This window comes from Wyeomyia smithii, chromosome 3, assembly GCF_029784165.1.
Source record: "Wyeomyia smithii strain HCP4-BCI-WySm-NY-G18 chromosome 3, ASM2978416v1, whole genome shotgun sequence".
Classification (NCBI taxonomy): domain Eukaryota; kingdom Metazoa; phylum Arthropoda; class Insecta; order Diptera; family Culicidae; genus Wyeomyia; species Wyeomyia smithii.
This window is the reverse complement of record NC_073696.1, coordinates 247,267,584-247,289,497: the sequence shown is the minus strand read 5'-3', so window position 1 is coordinate 247,289,497 and position 21,914 is coordinate 247,267,584. Positions and strand designations below refer to the sequence as shown.

Sequence of the window (21,914 nt, the reverse complement as noted above, 5' to 3'; positions counted from 1 at the left end):
GTTTGATCAAATGTGTGTTTGCTGCGGAGCGGAAGCAGAAACACCTGTATTCAATAACAGACAATATCGTTGTTTGGTAAAGCCTTATAAGGTCTCCTGGATGGGCTCCCCACCATTGTCCGGTTATTGTACGAAGAAAATTCACTCTTTGTTGACATTTTTTCATCAGATACCTCACGTGACAACCCCAGGTGCCTTTAGAGTCGAACCAGACACCAAGATATTTGTGTACCAAAACCTGAGAAATCGTTTTACCCATTAATTGTGTTTGAAGCTGAGCAGGTTCATGCTTCCTAGAAAAAACTACTATCTCAGTCTTCTCCGGAGAGAATTCGATACCTAGCTGTAAAGCCCAAGCAGACAAATTGTCCAAGGTATCTTGCAATGGTCCTTGCAAATCGGCAGCTTTGGCTCCTGTAACAGAGATTACACTGTCGTCTGCAAGTTGTCTTATCGTGCATGAATTTGCCAGACATTCGTCGATGTCATTTACATAAAAGTTGTAAAGAAGGGGGCTTAAACATGAGCCCTGGGGAAGACCCATGTAGCTAATGCGAAAAGTTGCCAAATCGCCATGCGTAAAATGCATGTGCTTTTCGGACAACAAGTTGTGCAAAAAATTGTTCAAAATTGGAGAAAATCCTTGTCGGTGAAGTTTACCCGAAAGAATGTCAATAGAAACGGAATCAAAAGCCCCCTTAATGTCCAAGAACGCAGACGCCATTTGTTCTTTACGAGCATACGCCAGCTGAATATCTGTTGAAAGCAACGCAAGACAATCATTCGTCCCTTTGGCACGGCGGAAGCCAAATTGAGTTTCTGATAGTAGACCATTTGATTCGACCCAGTGGTCTAAACGACGGAGTATCATTTTTTCCATCAATTTCCGGATACAGGATAGCATTGCAATCGGCCTATAAGAGTTGTGATTAGAAGCTGGTTTCCCTGGTTTTTGGATGGCGATCACCTTCACTTGCCTCCAATCCTGCGGTACAATGTTTTGCTCCAGGAACTTATTGAACAAGTTCAACAAGCGCCTCTTGGCATTGCCGGGTAGATTCTTCAACAAGTTGAATTTGATTCTATCTAATCCAGGCGCGTTATTGTTACAGGACAGGAGGGCAACTGAGTTCTGCCATCGTAAAAGGTGATTCTATCGCGTCGTGGCCCGGAGACGCATCGCGAACAATATTTTGCTCAGGAACAGAGTCCGGACATACTTTCCTGGCAAAATCAAATATCCACCTACTTGAAGACTCCTCGCTTTCGTTGACCGTTACGCGATTCCGCATTCTTCGGGCTGTGTTCCAAAGAGTGCTCATCGATGTCTCCCTCGACGTCTCGTTCACGAACCGACGCCAATATCCACGTTTCTTTGCTTTAGCCAAGCTTTTAAGCTTGGTATCAAGCTCCGAATACCGTAAATAGTCGCCAGGTATACCTCCCGTCTGGTAGGCCTTAAACGCGTCGGATCTTTGCGTGTAGACATCGGAGCACTCTTGGTCCCACCACGGAGTGGGAGGCCGTTCTTTGATCGTTACGCCGGGATATTTCTTCGTTTGGGCTTGCAACGCGGCGTCGAGAATCAAGCCCGCGAGGAGGTTGTATTCTTCAAGTGGTGAATGATGTTGAATCGACTCGACCGCTTTTGAAATCATTTCCTCGTATAACTTCCAATCGACATTTCGTGTGAGGTCATACGGAATGTCAATTGGTCGCATGCGAGTTGACCCGTTAGTAATTGAAATAAGAATAGGCAGATGGTCGCTACCGTGAGGATCGAGGATTACCTTCCATGTGCAATCCAACCGTAGCGACGTCGAACATAAGGATAGATCCAAAGCGCTTGGGCGCGCTGGAGGTTTCGGGATACGTGTCATTTCACCGTTGTTTAAAATAGTCATGTCGAAGTCATCGCAAAGGTTATAGATTAAAGAGGAGCGGTTATCATTGTATGGGGAACCCCAAGCCACGCCATGAGAGTTGAAGTCTCCCAAAATCAAACGTGGCGAGGGAAGAAGTTCTATTAAATCAAAGAGCAGCCGTTGCCCAACCTGTGCTCTGGGGGGAATATATATTGAGGCAATACAAAGCTCTTTACCTTGTATTGTCATTTGACATGCGACAACTTCGATGCCTGGAATCGAGGGGAGGTTAATACGATAGAAAGAATAGCACTTTTTAATCCCTAAAAGTACTCCTCCATATGGGGTGTCTCGATCAAGGCGAATAATATTAAAATCATGGAAGTTGAGATCAATATTTGAAGTAAGCCAAGTTTCACAAAGGGAAAATGCATCGCATTTGTTTTTATTTATCAAAACTTTAAACGAATCAATTTTTGGTAAAATACTTCTACAATTCCACTGTAAGACAGAGATAGAATCCTTCATATACGCAGTTGAATTAGGCATCGAAGGATACAATCGCTGCAAGGAGAGGCCATTGGGCAGTCAACTGCTTCAAAAATGATCTAACTGTTGGGAGGAATGCTGTAAGAAAAATTTTAATTGGATCGGGTACATTGAAAGTTTCAAAAATCCAGTCCACAATGTCAGAAAATTTCACTAATCCAGAGTTTGTTTCATCAACTGGGAGTGTAAAAGGAGCAACTGGGGTTTTAGATGTTCCTGGCAGTGCTGGGAACTCCTTCTGGGACTTTAAATTTGCCAGCCCAGGAGGAGTTTGCTTCGGTTTTTCCGCAGCACTGTTTGGTTTGTTTGTAACCTTCATTTCACTTTGAGAAATCTTAGGACCTTTTCTGGGAAGTTTAGGAGAGGAAACACTTTTCCTCTTTCTAGACTCCCCAGGATTGGCGTAAGATGCTCCCGCTGGTGAATCGTCAGAATCGGTTTCCTCAGAGGGCAACAGATCGAAGGGGTTCGAAGTAACGGGAGAAGTGGTAACGGTCTTCTTCAGCATGTCAGCGTAGGAACGCTTTGAACGCTCTTTGAGAGACCGTTTTATTTTATCCCTGCGCTGCATGTACACCGCACATGTCGAGAGCTCATGCAGATTTTCTCCGCAGTGAATACACTTTTCAGCGTTAACACTGCAAGAATCTTCCGCATGAGACTCCCCACACTTGCCACAACGTGCCTTATTGCAGCAGTAGGCGGCTGTATGGCCTAACTGCTTGCAATTCAGGCAGTTCATGACGCGGGGCACGTAGAGCCTCACAGGGAGACGAACCCGGTGGATCGAGACGTGGCTTGGTAGTGCAGACCCGGCGAACGTAACTCGAAACGAGTCTGACGGAGTGTATACTGTTTTGCCACCGATGATCGATGCTGACCGCAATTGCTTGCAGTCGAGCACCTTTACTTCGGGACACGTTTTGTTCTTAAAGCACCCTTTGGCACTTTGCAGTATACACTCGACGGACAGACTCGAATCGGTTATGACACCGTCGATCTCCACGTCTCGTGCGGGTATGTAAACGCGATACTCGCGTGTGAAGAGCTCAGAGCAAGCTATATCGTTGGCCTCTTTCAGGTTACCGACCACGACACGGAGCTTGTTAGGCCGGACCTTGGAAATTTCGGTCACGCCCTTGTACTCCTTCGTCAGGTCTTTAGAAATCTGCAAGAGGTTCAACTTTTTCGATTTCGGTCCTGCCTTTGGCCGAAAATAAACAGTATAGCTGCCCTGGGCTCCGTCTGGGTAAAGCCTGGGGCGAGGGGGGACTGAAGAATGAACAGGGGAGGGGGTAACAGAAGGGTCAGGGTCAGAGGGGTTCGGGGATGGTGGCGCGGGAGGCGAGGGATCTACATCCATCGCGCTATGTTTAGCGCACTAGCGCTGACAAGAACACGTACCTTTTTATTTCTCCCTTCCAGTAAGGTTGGTTGTCCGATCGTTCGAAGTAGCAGCCGTTACAGCCAGCAGCACCAATACAGCAGCACCAAACAGCCACCAGCAGCGAGCCAGGTGTGAGATCACTCCACACAGCGATACGACTCGCTGACACTGATGGCTTCTTCTTTTTCCTCGTTTGTGTCTCGTCCACTGCTGTAGCACAATCCAGCCAGCAGCCAAATCGGCTTACGCACCAGCTGGCAGTCACGATGCGAAACAGTTGCACAAAGGAACGACCTTGAACCCGGATTTATTTCACTCGACCAGGCAAACAATGCCAACACTTGTTCACACGTCTTTTGTTTTATACTCTATCGGACCGATCACCAAACACGTCCAGTACTGATGCGTGTTCGGCACAGAATGGCATATGAAGATGTCAACATGTACTATGTCTAGAGGTTGTTTCGGCAGTGGAGTTTCGGCCAAAGTAGGTTTATAAGGTCGTCATTCATACTTCTCGCACCGACAAGTTTCGCAAAGCAGAACAAATCTTCTAACGCTTTGGAAAATAATATTCTCTGCATAATTGGGCTACATTTTCTGGGATACCTCTATGTGCGCGAGTATGAATTTTTTCGATAACATCGTTCTGTTCTACCGCGGTTCGGAGATCAGTTAAAATTTTCTGACTTATTTTGATGCGAAATGTTTTACGTCTGCTAAAATAATTGCGATAAACTATTTGCAGTGTATTAATTAATGTTTCGTCGCACATTATGCAGTTTACTCTTTTTGGGTCTAAATATTCCTTGAAAATATTATAAATTATAGCAACTGAGAAATGAGCACGTGTCACTATTCTTCGATGAACTCTGGGAAACACTTGTTCGTATTCGTTTTTATCTTCCGGTCCGGTTTTTAAAATTAGTTGATTTGAAAAATAGTTAATGGGGTGCAATGTCATACTTATAAACTCACCGTCGTCCGTATCGGCTGAATGGCAAGTAGCGTCGTCGGACGAATTTTCGAGTTCATTAGCATTCAACTCACTTGTTTTAATACGGGACAGTCCGTCGGCTACGACGTTTTGCTTACCGGGGCGATATTTCACCTCATAATCGAATTCTTCTAGGCGGAGGTGCCATCTAATCATCTTGTCATTCGGATCTTTGAGGCTAAATATGTAGGTCAACGGTTTGTGATCGGTAAAAAGGGTGAATTTTTTTCCAAACAAATAGGGTCTGAAATATTTGCAGGCCCAGAAGATAGCAAGTAATTCCTTTTTTATTACTGAATATTTTTCCTCTGTCTTCGTCAGATTCCTCGAAGCGAAAGCAACGGGTCTATCTTTACCTATAGGTCCTTGTGAAAGCACAGCGCTTATAGCAAAGTTACTGGCATCCGTTGTTAAGATAAACGGTTTGCTAAAGTCGGGATATTGTAAAACGTGGCTGCTTGTGAGTAGCGTTTTACACTTGTTAAAAGCCGTGACGAAGTCATCTGAATGATTAATTTTCTCTCCTTTTCGCAACTGATTTGTAAGAGGTTTTACAATACGAGCAAAGTCTCGGATAAATCTTCTATAGTACCCTATTGTTCCCAAAAATCCTCGGAGCTCTGTCTCGGATTTTGGTAGTGGCCAATTTTTTATTGCTATAATTTTATCTGGGTTGGGTTTCACTCCCTCGGACGTGACAACATGTCCTAGGAAAGCTACTTCTTTTCGTAAAAATTCTGATTTATCGAGTTGTACTTGGAGGTTGAATTTTTGAAGTGCGTCGAACACTTTTCTTAGATTAATCAAATGTTCTAGCAGTGAAGAGGAGAAAATAATTATGTCATCCATATACACTAAACAAACGGTACCAATCAAATCGCGTAGAACGTCATCCATAACTCTCTGAAAGGTTGATGGTGCGTTCTTAAGTCCAAAAGGCATTCGAACGTATTCGTATTTGCCATGATCTACCGAAAATGCAGTTTTCGGTATAACTTTTGATTCGACTTCGATCTGGTGAAATCCAGATGCGAGATCGAGAATTGTGAAATAATTATATCTACCGAGTTTATCGAGAACTTCGGTGATGTTAGTAAGGGGGTATTTGTCATCTACCGTTTTAGAATTTAATTTCCGGTAGTCGACGACAAGTCGCCACTTTTTCAATCCAGAAGCATCCGCTTTCTTAGGTACCACCCAAATAGGTGAGGACCAAGGCGAATTAGAGGGTCTTATAATGCCCTGATTGAGAAGTTCTCTTATCTGTTTCTGGACTTCACCTTTCAAATGGTGAGGGTATCTATAGCTTTTAGAGTGGATAGGCATATTGTCTACTGTTTCGATACTGTGTTTTACGGCGTTCGTGAAACCTAGTTTTGTCTCTTTCAGGTGAAAAAACCGAGTGATATTGGCTGATTAATTTTGTTAGGTGCGATCTTTCTTCGCTGTTCAAATGTTCTAGTCGTAGCTGTCTCAATAGTTCGTTTTTTGTTCTGTTGTTTTGTGTGGGTGGAGGAGGAGGAAGATCGGTTTCGTAATTATTTATTTCTATTTCTGCGGCTGGTAATTCTAGTTCGATGGAGGTGTTTGATAAGTTCGAGATCATTACGGTGGCTTTCGAATTTTCGGCTGTGTATACGCCGGAGTGAATGAGAATTTTGTTTTGAAGTTTATAATTTTTGGATAGAAGGAAATCGCCAGACTCTTTGAGAACTTGCAAGTCTACGGGTTTCGTCTCGTGTGCATTTAATTGAATCTTAGTTGAGGCTGGATATTTTTTTAACATTTTTAACCTCGTGTTTCCTAGCTTCAGTTCATTAGAGCTTGTCAGGATTTCGGCTTTCAGCTGTCTGAGAGCTTCGTAGCCTATCAATCCGTCGAAATAAGGATGAAAGTCAAACACATAAAAAGCAAGTTTGTTCGTTTGAATACTCGGGAATTTACATTCGGGATTTTACATTTCGAACCTTTACTGGGTATGTGACTCTACATTCATTCAAGTTTACGTGTTTTGTACTGATGTAGTTTTTATTCGCACCAGTATCAATTAAAAATTTCCTTTGGACGTTCCTATTTCTACGTACGGAATGAAATTGTTTATGTTGTTAACTGTATTGTGGTGTCCAGCTGAAAATTGAAGTCATCTTCCGTAACGTCTACTTGTACGTTTGGGTCTGGTTGTTGATCTGGGATTGCGTCGGCGTCTTGGTTGAAATTTTCAGCCAAATCAGGATATTGGTTATGTAGTTGGTAGTAATCATAGTCAGTGTATTGGGCATGATCGTTGTACTCGTTCTGATCGTCTTCTACTACTTGGTAGATAGGACGATTCATATAATTTACATTTCCAGAACGTATGGATGGGTCGACGTCCATTGGTTCTACTCTTGGTCTGGGAGGCTGTTGTTGTTGAAAGTTGTTCGGGGGGTTTTGTTGTCGGTACGGGTACGATTGGTTGAAGGGTTATCGATTCATCTGTGGATTGTATGGTTGTCGGTTTTGTTGAGGGTTATATAATTGTCGATTTTGTTGTAAATATGGTCGAAAATTTTGTGTAGGTCTTTGATTTATCGCCAAAGGTATAGGTCGAATGTTGAAATTATTGTATAACGGTCGCATCTGAGGTATTTGAGAAGTAAAATGACGATTTATAGTCGGTTGTGGAATGAGCGGTTTGGTCTGGTAGTTGTTTCGTGGTGGTATTATTGGTTTTTGCTGTTGTTTTCCAACATCGTATTGTCCTGTTTTTCTAGCAATTTTATTGGCTTTATCAATAGCATATTGAAAGGCTTGATTCAACGTTGTTGGTTGCATCAGGCCGACATGGTTGGCAAATGGTTCTTCAAGTCCATCGACAAATTTTTCGAGGCATAACTTGTCCACAAATCTCACAAGTTCAGCGGGTTTTTCCCACTCGTGGCTTGTCTGGATGTGTGTAGATATGCCGGTGAAACAATCCCTGATACTGGAATAGAATTCATTTACAGATTGTCTATCTTGACGCAAGAAAAATAATTTTTGCAGTAACGTGGATAACTCTCGTTTGTCACCGTATAATAAAACTAATTGAGCTTTTATCGCTGACCAGTCTAAAGGAATTCCGTTCGAGGCTAGCATATCACCTTCGCTTCGCCAACGATTTTGTTGCGGATCTCTTGCAACCACAATTGATAAATATCTGTTTTCTCTAGAGATTTGAAATGATGCAAAATTCTTTCAACGGACTGAGTCCAGGTACTAAGTTGAAATGGACTTCCAGAATATTGGGGAAGACCTTTCACAATGTCGGGCACTCTACCGCGCGCGAGATCGTCCGTAGGCATGGGGATTTGTTCGTCAGGAATTTCGGCTAATTTTTGTTGCAACTGAGCAATTTCTTGCTCCCTACCTTCCAGTTTTTGAAGCACCTCTTGTAACTGGGTTTGCATCTGCGTAGCTTGTATTTGCCCCTGTTGGCTAAGTTGAGCTAGCTGGCTCTCTCTCGCGTTCAATCTTTCTGTTAGAGCGGCGATCTCTAGTTGCAACTGTTCTATTTGTACGTGAGCCATGTCTCTATTCTTGTTAAATCTATCGCTTCTACTCATAAAATCTACTTCTGTTGAGAATCGTAGGAAATCACCGAAGTGGGTATCGAAATACTATGGCTCTATGTTTTTAATTACGTTCTTAAATATTCAGTATCGAAAAACTATTCACGGTTGATTGATTTGATTCGATAAAATTACACTACAATACGTTACGCTCCAATGATTAATTCTGATTCGATTACGATTGCACTTTAAATATTATTATTGTAGTACTTTTTAATATTTCTTGATTATAATTAACACTTTTTCACTTAGTTGGTTACAATCTTAAGACCAAATTGACTCACCTCAAATCTACGATATCCCTTCGTGGACGGTTTCCCGGATGAGATCTATTAGGATGCGCGGCGTACACGAAAGATCGCGAGAAATCTGCACTGTACTACAATGATTTTCGATGCTCGAGAAATCTACACTTAATCGCAATGATTTTCTTTGTCCGAGAAATCTATAGTCGTCACAATAATTTTTCGCTAACACTCGCGGATACTTAGCGCATCCTACCGACTGCGCCACTTAACTTACTTTATGCTACGGATACGTTTTTAAAAAATAACTACACGACTTCACTGCTAAAACTAGACTGACTTTATTGAGGATAATTTTAATTGTTCTGGCCCTACACACTTGGCTAATCTGTTGACCTCGCATTCCGCATTCGCATTCGAGTGTCTCCATGTGGCGATGGTTCGGTGATCGAAGTCTGGCACCTTTGCTGATGAAAGCAGAACAGGTGCCGGTCACGTTAACGGATTGTTGCCAATCGACATACTTCCAGCCGGGTTTTGGTTGCTTCTGCTGACGCTGCTGCACGTGGTGCGTTGAGGTGCAAAGTTAGTTGCGTTGTTAACTGATCATACTGATATTCCATGTTTAATTGCCGTGAGAAAGTTAGCGAAAATGCTATGAAGAAAAATATTATGACCTATTTTTTTTGTCTATACATTTGTATCTTGATCTTATATTTCACTAGCTGACCCGGCAAACTTCGTCCCGCCTATTTTTGTGTTTAATTTAATAATTTTAAACATCCCAAATCTATTGGTTTCTTGCGATTTGTTTATATCGTTTGAATTGATTGGTTTTATCGGAATGACAACAACCTCGACTTTAGCCGTTAGTACATACTCTCTATTCCGGAAATACTCATATTGGGTGGTATTCAGTTATTTTCGTTGTTTTCCAGAAACTGAAAGCGGTCATCTTCGAATGTCCAGGGTCAATACTTGGCTTCTATACATTATTTCGATTACGGAAATAGCCATATGTAGTAGTATTCGGCTGTTTCCCAGAAGTTGCCATCTTATAATTCAAAATGGTGTCTGAGGTCAATTTTCAGCTCCATGCATCATTCTGGTTTAAGAAACACTCATTATGGGTGGTATTTGGTCACTTTAGGCTATTTTTCAGAAACCGGAAGTCGCCATCCTGGATTTTAAAATGGCATTTGGAGACCATTTCTGGCTCTTGAGCGTCATTCTGGTTTAAGAAACACCCATAATAGGTGTTATTTGATCTTTTACGGCTGTTTTCCAGAAACTGGAAGTCTCCATCTTAGAATTCAAAATAGTGTCTATGGTCGATTCTAGCTCCTGTGTATCATTCTGGTTCCGATCTCTTATATTGGATGGAAATCGGTCATTTTAGGCTGTTTTTCAGAAACCGGCAGTCGCCATCTTGCATTTCAAAATGGCATTTGGTGACAATTTCTGACCTCTGAGCGTTATTTCACCCATATTTGGTAGTATTTGGTAATTTTCGGCTGTTTTCCAGTCACCGGAAGTCACCATCTTACAATTCGAAATATTGTGTGAGGTCGATTTGTGGTTTCAGTGCATCATAACAATTCCGGAAATTCCCATATTGGGTGGTATTTGGTCATTTGCCGCTGTTTTTCAGAAACCGGAAATCGCCATATTGGATTTCAAATGGCCTTTGAGGCAACTTCTAGCCTTTGAGCGTCATTCTGGTTAAAGAAACACTCATATTCGGTAGTATTTGGTCATTTGCCGCTGTTTTCCAGAAGCCGGAAGTCGCCATCTTGAATTTCAAAATGGCATTTGGAAACAATTTATGGCCTCTGAGCGTCATTCTGGTTAAATAAACAGTCTTATTGGGTGGTATTTGGTCATTTTCGACTGTTTTCCAGACACCGAAAGTCGCCATCCTACAATTCAATGTGTATGTGGTCGATTTGTGGCTTCAGTGCATCATAACAATTCCGGAAATACTCATGTTGGGTGGCATTTGGTCATTTGACGCTATTTTTCAGAAACCGGAAGTCGCCATCTTGGATTTCAAAATGGTTTGTATTTGGAGACATACCAGAAGGAAGGATGTCGAACCATTATGGACATTTTTATTACATCTGAAAACATTCACCTGTCAAATTTGGTTGTATTTGCTTGACTGGTTCTCGAGCTGTGCGAAATTTGTGTTTCATTTGTGTAGGATCCCTCCCTTATAGAAGAGGGAGGGGTATCAAACCATTATTATGGATATATTTGTTACCCCTAGAAACAACCACCCGCCAAATTTGGTTCCATTTACTTGGTTAGTTCTTGAGATACGCAGAAATTTGTATTTCTTTTGTATGGAACCCCTCCCTTCCAGAAAAGGGAAGGGTGTCGAACCAATATGGACATATTTGTCACTCCTTAAAACATCCACATGCCAAATTTGGTTCCATTTGTTTGGTTAGTTTTCGAGATGTGCATGAATTTGTGTTTCATTTGTATGGGACGATGATTTTTTTCTCGAACTATCTTAGTCAGTGGATACCAGCGATAGCGGACAGCGGCTAAAGCTGTGGCATAGCAATGATAGCGCACTGGTTGCAGCGGATCTCAGCATCGATAGCAGCTGGGCCAGCTGATGCAGGGACAGCGAATACCAATGGCAGCGTATAGCGGCCACAACTGTGGCATGGCTACGGATAGCGTAGCAGTTGCAGCGGGTATTAGCATCGATAGCAGCTGATGCAGTGAGGCACTTTAGTGAAATGCAGTCTCTGTGCGATAGCATATTTTTCCGGAAATACGAAATTTTTTATCTAAATTTTTGCCGTATACGTCACACAAGGGTCGAAGTCCGGAAAAAAACCTAGATTTTTATGTCAATATTTTTGACGTTTTGCATTTTTCCGAAGATTCTTCGAATATTGCTATATCAGGCAATTTCGATGATTTTCATGTTTTAAATCATAATTTTTAGCTCAACTTCAAACACCCGTAACTCACTCAGTTTTGATTCAACAAGTTACATTTTGAAGGGAAATTTATGTACTTTTTTGTTGATTCTCAAAAATATTACCGATTTCTCAATCGAGGTGAAACATATTGTAGGGAAGCCAAAAAACCGTACAATCTTGGGAAACAGTTCGGAACGATCGGATAACCAACAATCAATGAGAAATTTTTTGTACTTTTCAGATTTTTGGGTTCCGTTTTGCACATCGTTGCTCAAAGGGTGTAACCGATCGTTACAGTAAAATAAAATGTTTTTTTTTAATTGCATGAAATGTACCTAGTAAACGCTCACCTATTTTTCATGTAACGTACTAAGCTTTCACAGTTCAACTCTTACACAAAATCGATGGGCTGTCGCATACGGGGCGAAATCTAGCCGCCATACCAAATTTGAACTACGAGCATTGGCGGCTATCGAGTACGCGCCAACAGCGCATTTGAATTCAGGCGAGCGAGTGATATAGAGGTACGAATTTTTTTAAAAAAAAAAGGTAATTGGTGGTAAAAGATTGTTGAACCGGAGAAACCGAGGAGTAAAAGAGGACAATCATAAGAATTATTCAGGTAACCACGGAAATAAGTGATTAATTCATCCGCCACCGTAAAATACCTCTGAACCTGGCTAATTTTGGGAAAATTTCCCGCCCATAGGACCTTTTTTGTTGCATTTAATAAATTTGCGATTGGCGATCGCGATAGCACTCGGCACCCGCTTCGGCCTAGGCAGCATTAAGTTGTCTACGTCTAACCGTAAAAGACCAACGAGCTCTCGGGCAACGGCCCTTACCGTAAAGGAGAGGATTCCCTTCTCGGTTCGGCAGAAGTCGGTATCGTCCGTCGCCAACCGATCCACGCCAACGAAGGAAGCGCCTGAGAAGACCCTTGCCTGGAACGCCTTTCCAGGTCGCCTACACACCACCCACGCAGTTGCAGCCGCCCTGTCGCTGACCGGCGGAAAATCATCGTTCGACGCGGGACGCCGCACATCGAGCCAGGAGAGTCGAGAGAAGTAGCAGTACGTACCTGTCGCGGCACCCGTCGAAGCACACACCACACCGTTCAATAAAACACTTTTTAAGGAAGTTGAGCGTTTCAGTGAAATTTAGTATCGCGAAATCCCTCCAGTTTGCCAAGTAGCGCGCCGGCCTTGTGGCTAAGTCCAGGTCTCGTGCTGCTGAAGTTTGTCGGGAAGCTACCCTACTTGGAGGGTAGTGACAAGGGAGATATTTTGAAAATGAACTCGTATATTTAAACAACATGATTGACCTCCCAGATGGTCTCGAGGTACAATGCTGGCCTTACAAGCTAGTCGTCGTAGGTTCGAGTCTCGGCTCGGGAGAGACTGTTAGTGTCAGTAGGATCGTAGCGCTAGCCCCGCAATTGTCCTGTACCCTAAACAGTTGGCTGCGAAATCTGTGTAAATAAACAGAAGGTCAAGTTTCGAATCGGAATGTAGCACCAAGGCTTTGCTTTGCTTTGATTGACTGGGAAGTATACAAGTTTTTTCCAGTAATCTCAAGCATTTTTATGAAACTTGTAAACCGCTTTCAGTACTGCAAGATGTATAAAGAGAGAATAAATTGAATTGATGAGAAAAAAAATATATCGTCTTTTATAATTCCAATGACGTTAAAATAAACTACCATACAATCTCATAATTTTCCTTAAAAGACTTCTAACTTGTCGCAGAAAGATATTGAATTGGTCAAACGGCTTAATAGCTGAAAAATTTTCAAAATAAAATAAATTGAGTTATGACGATTCTTGCACCACCCTAATGCACCCTAAGAACCAAACAAAAAAATGCGACTCCAAAATTTTCCGATGAAGAACAAGTGTGAGGTCCACCTCAATATTCATCTTAGCACCTGATTCATGCCATGTCAAGTGTCCGAGTAAATGCATCGACCATCTCCGATTACGACCAAAATTAGTGAGTCGATGTAGTTTGGCCCGGAACTCATAAATACAAAGTGTTGTACCGATTGGTGGACCCCTCGGCCAATGAGACTGCCTCTACTTTTTGCGAATTTGGCAGAACATCTTTTTTCATTTGCGGATATCTGAAGAGCCTGAAGAGCTACAGGTGATTTTGACATATCATCTTGAAGGGTTTTAGATGTAGATTCGAACTGCGTAGTTTATTTTTTTCTGCAGTGTTACCAACATTGCATTTTTCTCAATTCAAAACTTATTTTGCAATTTTCTTGAAACACTCCCCCTTCGATTTTTGTTTTGACCACGCCAGTGTGTTTAGCAGACGATTTTACATAGGAATCACTTATCAACAAAAAACAAAATGTGGCGTTCCAGAGATACAGCATTTTCAAACTTGCGAGACTTAGGAATTTGTACGTACACACGAAAAGGTTTCTGCAAATAATGCTGTAATCGTAATGGTATCCTAGCAGGCAGGGTTTGTGTAAAATGATATGTCAATATCACCTGTAGCTCTTCAGGGTCCCGAGATATCCGCAAATTAAAAACGATGTTTTGCCAAATTCGCAAAAAGTAGAGGCAGTCCCATTGGCTGAGGGGTCCACCAATCGGTACAACACTTTGTATTTATGAGTTCCGGGCCAAAGCACACCGACTCACAAATTTTGGTCGATATCGGAGATGTTCGATCCATTTCCTCGGACACTAGACATGGAATGACCCACCTACATATATTCTTACCGTCGCTTTTATTTCGCTCTTCTCATCGATCTTAACTTGCGACTACTGGACTGAATCGAGAGGTAATATCAACTACTTTTACTTAAAAACAGTAAAATTTTACAGTAAACTAAACAAATAAGAGCAATGAGATGAATATAGGTGTTAAGATGAATATAAGAGCGGTTCTCCTATCAAAATTTTAAGCAAGATTGAAGCAAAAAAAAAATCTGATCATGAGAAAAGTCTAACGGCACTTTAGGTGCGTAAATTACTATTTTCAACATTTTCTGACATCAGAAATGATTTCACCACCACAAAATTGTAAGAATATGTAATGAAAAAGACTTTTAGTTTTTTTCCGACTTTTGTATAGAGATCTGCGACTGTGTGTCATACCGATCAAGCAAACCGCTGGTTCTAAAAACATTTGTCATCATCGATACCTGTTTCCATAAACCATTCTCAAAATTTAGTCGTGATTCAAAATATATAAGAACAAGTATGTTTCAGCCAGATCAAAAATGGTTCAATAAAATCGTTGTCATATGTTTTGCCTTTCTCCTAGAAAGGTATAGCAATCACTGGAAAAACCGAAGGTATAAAAGTGGTCCCAATGGCCGAATGTCATATACCACTCGACTTCTTTCGACGAACTGAGCATTTTCTGTATGTATGTATGTATGTGTGTATGTGTGTGTGTGTGTGTGTGTGTGTGTGTGTGTGTGTGTGTGTGTATGTATGTGCAACTTTTTTTTCTCACTCACTTTTCTCAGAGATGGCTGGACCGATTTTCATAGAATTAATTGCAAATGAAAGGCCTAGTTGCGCCATAGGTTGCTATTGAATTTCATTGTAATCGGATTTTTAGTTTAGAGGTTATGTATCAAAATGTAAAAATCACGAAACATCAATATCTCAGAAACCATACAACCGATTTCAATAAAACTGGTTTCAAATGATTGAGCTGTCCCCAGAACCCTTAACTTTCAAATTTCGTTATGATTGAACATATGGTTCAAAAGTTATGTAAAGAAAAATTATCCTGAGGTTGTTTAAACTCACTCATTTTTCTCAGTGATGGCTGAACCGATTTTCACAAAATTAGTGTCAAATGAAAGGTCTAGTTGCCCCATAGGTTGCTATTGATTTTCATTGCAATCGAATTGTAACTGTGTCCGTTGTTCATAAAAATGTGAAATCACATAATGAAAGTAAACATAATGACTTTCTCCTAACGATCACTGGCTAATTAAAAGGTAGAAAAATGATTGAAATGGCCGAATGTCATATACTACTCAACTCAGTTCGACGAATCGAGCATTTTCTGCATATATGCATGTATAGGTGTATATGTTTGTGTGTGGGTGTGTACGTGTATATGTGCACTTTTCTTTCGCACTCATTTTTCTCAGAGATGGTCTGACCGATTCTTTCTATCTTGGTGTCAAATGAAGGGTCTATTTGCCGCTTAGGTTGCTATTGAATTTCATTGTAATCAAACTTTTAGTTTTGGCGCTGCGTCAGAATGTGAAAAACGCTCTTATATCTTAGAAGCTATGAACATAGTTGAGTTCAAATGAATGGGCTTTCAAACCCTTAAACAATGAATTTCATAATGTTTAAACATGTGGTTTGAAAGTTATAGAAAGAAACTAAACCCGCAGACTGTTTAAAACTATAGCTACGATCAAAATATGTGGCCTCAACATCATTTAAATTTAATATTGTACTATTTCAATGTTGCGGCCTTGCTCAGGATTTAAGTTGGAATTAAAAGTCATTTATATCATTTCACTTTTTGCCTTTCTCCTAGAAAGGTATAGCAATCACTGGAAAAACTAAAGGCATAAAAGTGCTCAAAAGGGCCGAATGTCGTATACCACTCGACTCAGTTCGACGAGCTGAGCACTTTTTGCATGTGTGTGTGTGTAACGCTCTCCCAATCTCACTCGATTTTCTCAGAGATGGCTGAATCGATTTCAATGAAATCAATTGCAAATGAAAGATCTAGTTGCCCTATAAGACTCTATTGAATTTTGTTGTAATCTGATTTCTAGTTTAGAGGTTATGTATCAAAATGTAAAAATCACGAAACATCAATATCTCAGAAACTACAACCGATTTGAACAAAATTGGTTTCAAATGAACGGTCTACCTAAAAACCCTCAACTTTTGAATTTTATGAAGATTGAACATATGGTTCAGAAATTACAGAAAGAAACGTGTTCTGGAGACTGTTTAATCTCACTCATGTTTCTCAGAGATGGCCGGACCGATTTTCATAAAGTCAGTGTCATATGGAAAGTCTTGTTGCCCCATAAGACCCTAATGATTTTTTTTGCGAACGGATCATTACTTTTCCTGTTATGTTTAAAAATGTGAAATCCAGCTATGAAAAGAAACATATTCTGATGACTAATTGGGCTCACTCACTTTTCTCAGAGATGGTTGACACGATTTCCACAGAACTAGTATCAAACGAAAGGTCTAGCTGCCTCATAACACCCTGTTGAATTTTGCTGTAATCGGAATGTAACTTCGTCTGTAATGTTAAGCGTTGTTTGACCAATAAATAGTTAATGGGTTCGATGATGGCAATTTCGGTCACGGGTTACTTCAACACACGTTTTATTATGTCAAAGCCGAAATATATCCTTGAAACGTCAGCTTTGACATAATTAAACGTGTTTTAAAGTAACCCGTGACCGAAATTGCCATCATCGAACCCATCTTCGTCTGTAATGTATCGAAATGTGAAAATCACTAAACTTTCATTATCTTAGAAAGTACACAACAGATTTGAACAATATTGATATCGAATGAACGGGATAGTTAAGGGTTAACTGATGAATTATGACTGAGCACTTGGTTTCAAAGTTTGGCTCCCCCATACGTTCCCTTTTCATTTGATTGTAATCAAACTTAAGCAACTGTTATGTTTTAATTTGTAAAACAACGAAAATCTGTTATCTCAAGTATTACACGACTTATTTGAACATAACTAGTGTCATACGAACGAGTCATCTCTCATACTAATAAATAACAAACTTAATAAAAATTTTATATACTGTTCAAAAGTTTTGTAAAGAAAAGAAATTCAAAGACTATTCAACACTATAGCTGCTTTGATCAATATATATGGCCTCAACATGATTTAAATGTGGTATCGTACTATTTGAACGTTCCCGGTATCGCTCGTGATTAAATTGTTCGAAATTCAGAGTCATTTCTTATATTTCGCTATTTCAGAAGCACTAACATTACGTCAAATTTCATATTTTATGCTTTAATTACAACATCAATATTTTTGAACCCAAAGAGTGAATATACCTTTTTGGATTTAAGCATTCATGTAAATCTATTTTTACAAATAATAAGTTTGAATGAGAAAGGCTGAGTCTGACCGCTAGGTGGATTAATTTAGGTTTTTTTAGAATTGATATCTCAGAAAAGACCAGAGATCAATGATGGAATCTTCTAATTGAAATAAATTTTTTTTTCTTTTGAACCTTTGAATTAATTACATAAAATTCGCCAGTTAGCCGTACTTTCAAAAATTGTTTGTTATCAGCGGTAGCAGTCATAATGTAATTCAATTTTTACTTCAAAATTTTATAACAATTTTGGTAGATGCTATGTTTTTGTGACTTTTTCAAATATCACTGCTAAAAAATGTTAGCATTTTTCCAACAAAAAAGCTTTTAAGAAATTTTTTAAATGCAATTTTACATAAATTTAAACATCTCTTCTACTATTCTCTTTTTCTTCTTTTCAAATTCAGGCCAAACTTTCTAAAGACCAACTTAGATATTTTATGTTAGATGTAAGAATATAGTATTGATGCGAATAGTTTGCTAATACCTGAGCTACTGTTATGCGTGCCCATTTTTGCATCAGCATCCTTAACTCGCTTCACTACGATAGGATTGACGGGACCCACCTCTCCAGAGTTGCAGCAAATCTCGTATAAAACAATTTAAAAGAATCTCATCTGACAAAGAAAAGCAGATAACTTTCTTTTTTTTCGCCATCTGCCTGTCGTCGACATCGAATCTTCACAGCACATCGAATTTTCTTTTTTTTTTTTGCTTGCCTTGCCCTTTCTTCTTATCTAGTTTGTATGCGGCAGATAAGTGCCTGTGGGCGAATGAAGATAGGAACTTTTGTTATGCTCTTGCAAACTTTCGCTTCGTGCGGGTTGATTCCTGGTTGGCACTTTTTGTCCTCTGACAGAATCGGCGGGCAGCTTGCCGACGGCTTCCAGAGCGAACGGAAGCCCGGAAATATCCTGGATCTTTCGAATGAAACAACACAAATTAACGAACGAACCTCGGTTAGCATCTTTGCTTTTTTTTACTTCTTCCGTAAGTAAGCGCAGCAGCTGCTGCATCTTTTTTATTACGATAGTTGTTTAGCGAGATGAACAGACTTTTTTCTTTGTTTTTCCGGTGAGCCACGGTTTAAGCGTTTTATGGAGATGCACAGAAATCTTTCTTCTCTATCCTCAAGTGGTGAAAGGTATGCTTTATTTTGCATACTTCGGTTTATTTTCATCTTCTGCTGGTGATTAATTTCAATGAATTTGTAAAATGCTTTCCAAGAAGGGTCAAATAATCAAAGAGTTCTGTCGAGTATTATTTCTACTTTGACTCCTCTTGGTCAGGTGAATTCACATCCCCGAGGGAGTATAGTATTGTTCAGCGCCGCTTTGTTTTCGACTTCAGAAAATGGACCGCAGCTCAACCACCGTGAGCTGAAATGAAAATGATGCTGTTGTAAACCTTGGCCCCACAATTCCTCCGGTTGGCGCCGTTGGCTTTAATTAAGGAAACCTCTAGCCACATTTTCTTTCTCTAGTTTTTATGAAGAAATAATATTGTAATTTCGTGCGTCTGTTGTCTTCCGCAGCAGAGTATTATGAATTTCCAACTAAAGCTCAGCAGCAGCTTCTCCTCGGGTGGCGAACAATTCTCTTGAACCCTAGCGCGATCAGGCACTGGCAAACAGTAATCCCTGTCGGTGTGGGAGTTCCTCCTGGACCAGACACAGACAAGGACTACGCTTTTGTTTTGGCGCAGAATTGAAATTTATGTTCGAATCGTACTGATTTATAGTTTCTATTGTTGGAAGTTTTACCGTTTGCAGTCGGGACGGGAGCAATTAAAGTTCAATGTGATTGCACTTGACGTGTTTCGTACGGATCGATGGCAGACGAAAATGAAATTTGGTAGCTAGCGGACAAAAGCTTACTTTTACGTTGCGATTGTTTATTCCGTTGCGTGAGTAATAAATGGGTTCAGTAATTTTCAAACTGACTGATTTATTGGTAAAATTTTCGGTTCAAAAATTTCTTTCTTTTATTTTTTAACTGTCGAAAATATACAAATTTCGAATCAGTTATTTGTACAGTTACTACTTTCTGATAGTGAAGTTAAACCCTATACATTTTCGAAAACCCTAGGCATTGCCACTACTATGTAGTGTATGTCAGCGAATCAAACATGTTTGCAATCAACAAACAGTGATCATCACGTATGTATGTACACGATTTTTCCACACTCGACCCGGAAGTATGCAAATAAAGAGCACGTACCGAACTAATCCCGCACTGATGCGATAACAAATTGTATCACGATTGGCACGTTTTCACATGTACTGAACTTTGTTTCGCATGCAGTGATAATTATGGAATACTTCCGGCAAATAATGCGCCAACAATCAAGTGTACGCGTCGGTGTGCGGATTAGAACCCCAGTTCATAACCCTGTCAGCCAATTGACCCCTTTCCTTCCACTGCAAGCAAGCGAATAGTAATTGAATTTAATCAACCCCTGCGTGGGTTTTTTCCTTCTCTCCGTCTCTCTCTTATTACAGCCGCATATCCTGTTCCTCTAGCTGCCAAGCAAATCGTGTCAACAGTGGCAGCACCAACCATCGCCCCACCTGCTGCTCATGTGAGTACACTGTTTGTAGTGATTTTAAATGTGCATAAAGCAATTTGTTAGAGTTCTGATACCATACAACAAATTGCACTTCATAATTGTGTAAATTGTGCAAACTCATGCTTTTGGATGGAGCCATTTTTCAATTATCCTATAACACAAAATAATGGTGGATGATCTGTTTAAATACGAGTATTAAGCATCGAGTTACATTGACCACTATCCCTATTTGTTTTCAGATTAAGCAATTAATCCCTGTAACTACTGCCACCAGCACCACCCATCACGGGAAGGGACTCAGCTATGCAACATTTACGCAGCAGGTGAATCCCGCCGTATTGCAGCAGTTGCAAACACACGTTCCTTACTACAATACGGCTGCCTCAGCTTCGAACTATCAGCAGCATCATCATCAACAACAACAGCAGCAACAACAACAAACTCAACAGCAAGCCTACCACTATCAACAACCACGATACCAAATCTACTCGACAGTGGCAACACCGGTCCAGAAGTCGACTCTCTTCTACCCTGCCCAATATGCCCAAACCTCGATTCCAGCCACCATCTACGCCACAGCGGCATCACCTATGCAGCAGCAACAGCAGCAACAATCGCAGCACTACGGAACGCATCTTTATCAGCAACCCCAATCATATACACCATTGGCCAAGCTCACGTACACTCCGGGGGCTGCCTCCCTCCAGAAAGGATTCTATCCGATTCAGTAAGGTGAAGATGCTTAATAGGGGAGTGGTGACAGGCCGCGGATGTTTTCTTGTTGATTTCTTTCTTGCTCGGTTTTTAATATTTATTGGTTCTCGTTAGGTTTATTGTTGATAATTGCCAATTAGATTTTAATTATGTTGACTGATGAATAAATATGAAGGAATTGCAATTGTAGATTTTTTGTCGATGAAAAGGTAAGTTTTATTGATTTTTTCTATTCGAATGTCCGACAACAATTTATTTTAAAAAATTTCCAACTGAACCAAAATCGTTATTCGTTTTAATGTATAAGCGGTGCGCTGTTCACTGCTGAGTTAAATTTTTTCTATTCACCTCAATCCTTTTATTTCCAGATTCCAATCCTATTTCCTATCGTAACGTGGTACAATGTTTACACTTTATCAATTTAACAACACGTTTTTGTGATATAACAAATTTGAAATTTCTTCAAGCTGTTCTTACAAGGGAAGTAATATCATTCAAAACTACTCAAACAAATGAACCTAGAGGTGTGCTTTAATACCTGTAACGCTCATCTATTCTTCCCGCGACTTCAAAGTGGAAATGCTTTTCGCTTAACTAATTACTAACGTTTTCGATTACGCTTCTCAGACTGCATTCGTTTCACAATGAATGCAGTCAATTTTGAAGAACGACGGAGCTCCATCGCTGGAAGCTGCAATCGATAAAAATGATTGCAGCTATCAGTGTGGAGTCCAGTAAGCGGAGTATTCAAGTTTTGAGAATATGCCGTATAATTGGTTACTTCCTAAGACCTAAGATAAAGTCTTATCGCCGTACCCAAACAATGTTAAAAATTCACACTACAAGGCCGTGACCGAAATCTTAAAGGCAAACCAAACAAGCTCCGTGTCTTGATCAGTGATCTAAAACAGGCCAACGATATAATCTTTTTTCTCTGTGTGAGACATTTAATCTATTTATGTTT

The 21,914-nt window shown here is 40.4% G+C and overlaps 1 protein-coding gene across 2 annotated transcripts in view; it reads left to right on the top strand.

Annotated features, from left to right (window-relative positions):
• The window catches only part of LOC129731897 (box A-binding factor), a 115,143-nt gene extending 94,042 nt beyond the window's left edge, over nucleotides 1-21,101 (top strand). Inside the window, exons 8-9 of one of the 2 annotated variants that reach the window (XR_008729119.1) lie at nucleotides 20,169-20,248; nucleotides 20,476-20,530. Coding sequence is in view for 1 of the 2 variants with exons in the window: in XM_055692264.1 (XP_055548239.1) it covers nucleotides 20,169-20,248; nucleotides 20,476-20,967 (572 nt within the window). In the remaining variant the exon portion in view is untranslated. Of the gene's footprint in view, nucleotides 1-20,168; nucleotides 20,249-20,475 lie in introns of both variants that reach the window. The other variant, XM_055692264.1, reaches the window with a different exon arrangement.
• Nucleotides 21,102-21,914: the final 813 nt, after the last annotated feature.